Below are 7,315 nucleotides of genomic sequence, written 5' to 3'. Positions count from 1 at the left end.
TGCTCCAGTTTCTGTTTCCAGACACAATTCAGATTTCATCCTGTAAGTAAATAAATTAACACAGTTTGATTTAAGAAGTAATTTGTACACAAAATGAGTCCAACTCCTTAGAAGTCAGCTTGGTGTGTAATGCTGAGATAACACAAAACCCGAATATGTGTTCAAGCTTAATATATCATAGATGGCTTTGTACAGTAGGAGAGGGAAGAGTTGTACCAGAATGTACTTCAAAAATTCCAAACATTCAGGTTGGCTTAGTGCTTGAGCCTTGCATTCTGTGGTTTTGCAGCAGTGGTTGGTCTCATGTTGTATGAAAATTGCTTTGATTTTCCCATGTTCTCCAGCAAATTAACATGCTGTAGGTTGTTTACTGTAAAAGAACAAAATGGTTTTGATGAATAACGCTAGTGGATAAAAGAAAAATTTGATCTACACTGGATTCTAGATTTCATAAACAATGCACCCAGGAAAAGAACAACACATGCTAGGACAAGAACAATCTTTTTCCTGACAGCTCACTGTTCAATTATCTGTAACTAGAGTTTGGTGTCTGTGGCACCCAGTGCAGCTGACAGAATGCTGCTGCTTTCTTCAGCACAGCCTGTAAGAACAGAGCTTAACTTGAGATTTACCTTCATAAACCAATGCAGGTTTCCAGGCTGATGGTTCAGTCACTAAATCAATGCCCTTGGCTGAGTTTGCTGAAGAGCAGTAAGAGACTTTGTTGAGCAACGTTTAGCAACATTAGGTACTGGGTCATTTCTAGAAGGGAGGGGAAACTTGTCCAGGCCAGTACTTTCTGAATGACTAGAAAGCAAAACTGAATGTCAGCTGAGCAGTCTCCTCAGTTTTGAGTCTGAATGAGTCCAGACTGGTTTTACTTACTGCAATGTGTTCCAAATAATGGTCTGTAGAGATTGGATGTGAACATTTCAGTGCTTTATCCTGTTTGAGCCAGGGTTAGCCCAAGTGCACATCTGAACATTTCATTGCAGGGGTGAACCCAGCACATCTTCAGGATATCTTTCTAATGCCAAGAATTGCAACTTTTTACAACTCTATAAACACACTTTGATGTCCACAGGGAAACAAAAAACCCTGGCCTACTGCTGAGAGCCTCTTCAACTGCCACTTACTGAACTGACAAAAGGCATCTATTTAATTTTAAAATATATTTTAAAAGGAACTTTCAAGTTCCAAATTACTTCAGTTGTAAGTCATGCCAGCATTGTTTGAAGCACTTCCCCAGTGTCTGTACATCCCATTGCACATGCCTTTTCTACCTGGCACCCTCTGCCCCCTTAGGTATCTGTGCCTCTCAGTACCTTTTGTGTGTCCCCACTCCCCAGCATTTGGTCTGGTTTTGCCAGTAAGTTAACTGATTCTGGTGTCTGTCCCCGTTACACATTTGTCACTGCATCATTTTTCCACTACCTCTACCAACATTAAACCAGGGCTGACAGTCAGTCTTCACCTTCCCAGATGCACCTTCTGCAAGGGAAGAATCAAACTGAGCAGCATTCTGACCTACTCCAGGCACCTACGTCAGAAATACAGTATCTGGCATTAGCCACTGACAGCTCTGAACTTTTCCAACAAACGTAATGTTGTCATGCACAAAGGCAGGCAGATGAAAAACATGTTATTGTCTTTAAGTAAGGGCTAAAGTTCCCTGAGCTCCTATTAGGTGAATAAAAGTAGGTAGTGTTCTAAAGGAACTGGGCAGAGTTCCTATCACTATCCTATTCGTCACCAAGTTATGAAAGCAAAGGACACTCAAACCTGAAAAGAAAGCCTTTTTATTTCAGCAGACAGGGAGGCCCTGTTGTCCTGAGAAGTTAAACGAAAAGGAGCATTATTTGCTAAAGCTCTTTTAAAATTTAGATTAATGTCTGCGTGAAGAGGTGGCAATCAAACACCTGTCTGGGCAGGCCTCTTTAAACAGTTTTCAACCAGTGGAAGAAAAAAAGCCTCTGTCTGTTAGTGAGGCAGAAACTCACCCACAGTGCTAACAAACTCAAGGATGGGTCTACTGTCAGATTTCCTTTTCCTTTTGACTTCAGTTTTGTTAGAGCGGCTGGAAAACGTACTTCATGTCCCTTTGCGAAGTACCTGAACTGTCTCCTTGAAGCATTTGCTTTGTTGCTATCTAGCTGTGGCCTGCCTCTGAACTACATGTCATACAGCCCTGAAGACCAAACTTCCACCAAGGCATATATCTTGCAGTGAAGGGCTCCCATTACCATCACTCCCATTCCCAAGCAAGTGTACAACACTTGAAAAGGTCTTTCAAATGGCATTTAGTAAGGGTGCAGGAGGAGAGATGGCCATGTATTTTAACTTAATTTTTAAGGTATCCATCAAATACTGTCACCTGCACAGAAGTTCCAGCCTTTAATGACTTCCACAGTACTTTCAGTGTTCTTCAGTGCTGTTCTGTATTACAAGATGTGGTCCCATCTATCTGCCTGCATAGCTTGACAGCTCTGATTGTGCCAGCCCTGCTGCCCCTAAACCAGTGCCATATATAAAGTTTCAGTGGCAAAACAGAACTAAGGTTTTCTCAGGGAAGACTTGGTAATGACTACCTGGCTTCTGTGTTAGCAACAAATAATGACATGATTTCATTAAAGCCTTAAAGTTTAACTGCAAGTAAAATCCTGTGAAACAACTGAGGCTCTGTGCAGAGCACAGAACCCCCATCGTGCCCTTTTTAGAAGGGCAGAGATCAGAAAAGTAACTTTAGATCTTCAAGTTTTCACCTGTGCACTAAACCCCTAGCAAACACATATATAAATTCTTGGCACATTTAGAAATCTGCTCTCTTCATTTCTATGGGACTTTTAAATAGTTGAGCTGCTGAACTAAAGCGTGAGCATCTATAAGCAGTTTTAGCTGCAGCTGAGTGATACCTGGCTTATCACTGTACAAATTCATTAAGGTCTTTGCTAGTAACAGCCCAAGAACAATAGGTTTTCATAGAAATGATGCGACATAAGAATAAAAATGCAGTGCTCAGTAAGTCTGTCATAGTGAAAGAAAAAGCAAGCAGTCACTACAGTTGGGTAGTACTGACAAGACTTGATACGAGATCCCAGTTCTTGAGCAGTTTTTGTCCTTTTCAGAGACGAAACCAATCTCATCCATACATGAGCAAGAGAATGTGTATGTCCTACCTGAGGCCAGCTGCACATCAGAAAGCTTCAGCTTTGAAGGAGGTCTTGTTGGCTGATAGGCTTTGCCTTCCTGAGAGCGTCCTTTAAAAAAGCAGTAAGAACAGTTCTGTGTTATTCGCAGAACGATGCAGTTATGTACAGCTATAAACTAGTTAAAGCAGGCTACATCATTATTTTAGCCCAAAAATTGTTCTGTAGGACAGAAAATTGTGACAACCAGTACTGAACTTTAACTGAAGTTAAAATACACCTTGCAGCTGCTATAAAAAAAGAAGGAAAATAAAACACACTATTTAATAAGCTATGATTATCTAAACTATAGAGCCATGAAAGAAGTGACTTATCACCTGGTAAAGTACATATAGTTAGCACATCCTTACGCCAAGTGATCCATACGAGCTGTAAAAGAACTCAAGGTTTAAAAGCAATGCTTTTCCTCAACCCTCTTTTCAAGCTGCATTCCTTCGCACCATGCTCATTCAGGCACAGTGCAAAGCAGTGCAGTGTTACCATAAAAGAAGGTCTTTACCAAAAACAACCAGCTGTCTTCAAACAGGGAAGATTTTAAACAGGGAAGAAGACCATATTCTTTAAATGAAAATATTTAGAAAACAAATCAGACCTCAAAAAATTTAAAATGCTGTTTAAAAAAACCCAAACAAACCAACTTCCACATAGCCACGGTGCAGCCATCCCCAGATTAACGGCTCTGTTCTCTTTGCACATTGATATATGTGAGCAGCTCTGGCAATAGAATTGGTTGGTTGCTCAAGACCTGTGCTGGAATGTGGTGATTCAGACACCTTTAGCAGCAGCCACTTTAAATCACAGACGTCTTGGTTTGGTTCAGAAGACCTGAGATTTAGACTAATTTTTGTAAATAGTTGAAATCTCTAATTAATAAGAAATGTATAGAAGAACACAAAATACTCTGTCATAAAAATAAAAGCATAGGTAATGTAGAATATAGTGAAGACAAAATTACCATAGATCTGCTTAAGGATGGACTGCTTGCTGGTTTTTATGGCTGAACTGGCTTTGTTTACAGATTTCAGATTTTTACATGAAGGAACTGATTTCAGAGGGCTATGGTTCAGCTGTTTCTTCCAAGCAACCTGAATGAAGAAGGCAGCTGTCTCTTGTCTCCATTTGTCTTCATCTTCTTTGCACTGCCGCTTAGCACCGAGAAGCCGAAACAACTCCTGTCTCAGCTGGTAACTAGAGAGCAGAAAAGAGAAGAGCACTTGTTTTAGGTGACCTGTTTTAACTTTAGTGCTTTCCACGCATCAGTTCACATGGTGGATTACACCAGTAACTGGGAAAACAGAACTCCCACTGATGCGCTAAGTCATTTGGATGAGAAATGTTTGCTCAGAAGAGAAAGTAGGAGCTGGGTTGAATTCTGGATGCATCCATTATTTCACACAGCTGATACACAGATCTGGCATTACACGTATCAAAAGTTACCGTACTGCAGCATTGGCTTATCAGCTGCTTTGTAATATGTGGAAAATCTAGAGAAGACAAAACCTAGAAATATTTATGTATTAAGAATATAATCAATACTGTTTGCTCATTTTTGCTCCACTGACAGCTTCATTACACCAAACTTTCTCATATGCTAAATTTACCACTGTGCCAGAGACAAGCCAGTCCTACCTCTTACACATTCAACTGCATGTTTTCTCTACAGAAAACTGAGATGTTCTCCATCCCTCTTCTGAAGACACTCCCCTCACCTTCTTTTCAGCAATCTTTTCTTGCTATTTTTCCCTCCCCGTCACCTGACCAAATCTTGCCACAGCTGCTTTGATCTTACAGGCACAGCCCTGTTCCAAGTGGCAATCTGTTGTTCTCACTTTGGTGGATAATTGCATCCACCAAAGGGAGTGGTTTGGCCTTTTTTTTTTCTTGAATCAGATATAAGAATTCAATCAGATATTGGCATTTCACACTCACAAGTTAATTAACTGTCTTAGCAATTAACTCAATCTTCTAGTATAAACCTGTCATGAATATTGAGTAACACTTGTAAAATATTAATTATAAGTATTTGGTAACAGGCCAAATCCCACTGCTCATCATTCCCTCTAGCATTCAAAAAGGCTTCTACTTCATGCACTAGTAAAGGGAATGAGGAAAGAGGGGGAAAGAGATGATTTTGTTCTGTTGCTCCATCTGCAATAAGTTCTAAATTGCAACAGAAGACAACGCAACCAAAGATGAATTTGTTCAATATATAAGCCAATGCACTATGAAACTCAAACAAAAGAGCAGCTGTATGTAGAAAATTAGTACATAAGAGCACAACAGGGGGGTGTGATATGCTTGGTTAGAGCCCCAATATTTTAAGCTTTCAATAAGCTTAGAAAATAATCTCTGAAGTTTGCTGAGTGAGATAAATGTATTTAATCTTAATTTAATGGGGCTTCAGAATTCAGGCATGTAATGTTACATAGCTCACCAAAGTACATAGATGTAGGGAGCAACTGTATCTTACCAGTAATGGCCATAGTGCCTACAAGTTGCAAAGAGATGTATGAATTCAGAAGTATTAAGAGACAGAAGGTAAAAAAAAAAAAAAAAAGAATCAGTTGTGTAAAGTAACATCACTTAGAACTTTTCTACAGGGTAAGAGAGGAAGTGAAGCAGGGCACAATTACAGTGATTTGCTAATACAGCTTGAGCTGAGAATGAGTTACATGAATACCACTGGAGGAAAAACAACTGGGAAACTGCTTCATATTGGTGCAGAAAAGAAGACAAAGCTATTCTCTTGGAATTCAGTAATGACAGCCAGAAGTTTTGCTGATACATGAAATGACTCATTCACAGACACTCTACCTTTGCACTCAGCTGTGGTTTCATGTTTGTAGAGAACTTCTGGTAGTTTTTTTAGCAACACGAAAACTGTGGGGTTCTGACACTGAGAAGATGTTTAGGCAGTTATCTTTAGAGCATGTGCACAATTTTTCATTTCAGCTCTCCCCTAACAGATTGTTCTGAACTTAGTGAGAATTAAGTAGAATGGGACTGAGTTTGATGCTCTATGAATCTGATGTGGTACCTTAATAAAACACACAATGTGTAGTCAACAAAACTACTGCACACAAATGTGGAATGTATATACAGACTGACAAAAGCTGGCAAATGGGGTTCAGATTCATTGTTACAGAAGCTCTAATTTTAAAAACTACTGCTCTTCAAAGTATGCCTGTAGCATTAATATATTAAAAATACAGCTTGGCTCCAGCAGGACAGCAAGAGTGACAGCAACCAACTTATTTCCATCTTTTGTCAACTTACTGCGGACCCTGGAGAATGGCACAGGCCTCACTGTCCCCCCACAGGAGAGTAAGCCAGACACAGATCTGTAAGCCTCAATGAGCAGAGTAAGCAATTAACCTTTGGCAAGCCACACACCTTAAAACACACTTTTGAGGACAACATTTGTAAAGTTTGTGGACTGTGGGAATTGAAACATTTTCCCAAGAAAGGCAGGTTTAATATAGTGAAGTAGACCAGTGCCAAGGTGTTGTAGCTCACAACAGCTCTCAATAAGTAAATTATGACTACAAAATTTGCAGAGTGAGACAACCACACTTAATCCTAACTGAGAGAAATGCCAGAACTCACATTTGTACTTTTATATGGATTTTTTTGTGTAGATTTAATGATGTATAATTCTATTGCTGTCTAAAGGTGCATGCTATTTACCAGTGCAAGCCTGGACCCAAAAGGCAAACACAAGACTAAGTGAGGCCCACAGCCACACAATGGCTACCTCCTTATAGAACTGTAATTCACCGTACAGTGGGTGGGAAGGAAAGTATTTCAGAGAGAGTGTCATAATAACTATTTAGTAGTCAGCACATACAGATGTCAAGTGTGAACTAGCTAGAAATGCTTATCATGACTTCTTGACAGGCAGGTGCCACCATCTGACTTGGGATCCACATACTAAAATACCCACACTACTGCTTTTTTTTTTTTGAGAATTCTGCTTCAAAGGAAGAGGCAGAACTCTTCTTTTTAAAAATAAACATTATTGCTGTGGTAATAGCATGAAACTAGAAGAAAATCTGTTTCAGCTTCACAGCTCTCATCATCCAAGTTTCAAAACCCTCAGACAATAAGGT

General features: G+C 39.7%; 1 protein-coding gene across 1 annotated transcript in view; it reads right to left on the bottom strand.

Annotated features, from left to right (window-relative positions):
- Positions 1 to 228: 228 nt before the first annotated feature.
- The window catches only part of INVS (inversin), an 88,623-nt gene continuing 81,536 nt past the window's right edge, over positions 229 to 7,315 (bottom strand). The window contains exons 14-16 of the mRNA XM_054381811.1: positions 4,162 to 4,394; positions 3,177 to 3,257; positions 229 to 370 (exon numbers count right to left, since the gene is read on the bottom strand). Coding sequence (XP_054237786.1) covers positions 255 to 370; positions 3,177 to 3,257; positions 4,162 to 4,394 — 430 coding nt within the window. The 3' untranslated portion in view covers positions 229 to 254. The remainder of the gene's footprint in view (positions 371 to 3,176; positions 3,258 to 4,161; positions 4,395 to 7,315) is intronic.

The sequence above is a fragment of the Indicator indicator genome, chromosome 6 (assembly GCF_027791375.1).
Source record: "Indicator indicator isolate 239-I01 chromosome 6, UM_Iind_1.1, whole genome shotgun sequence".
NCBI lineage: Eukaryota > Metazoa > Chordata > Aves > Piciformes > Indicatoridae > Indicator > Indicator indicator.
The sequence above is the reverse complement of the archived record's forward strand: the minus strand, read 5'-3'. Positions and strand labels throughout refer to the sequence as shown.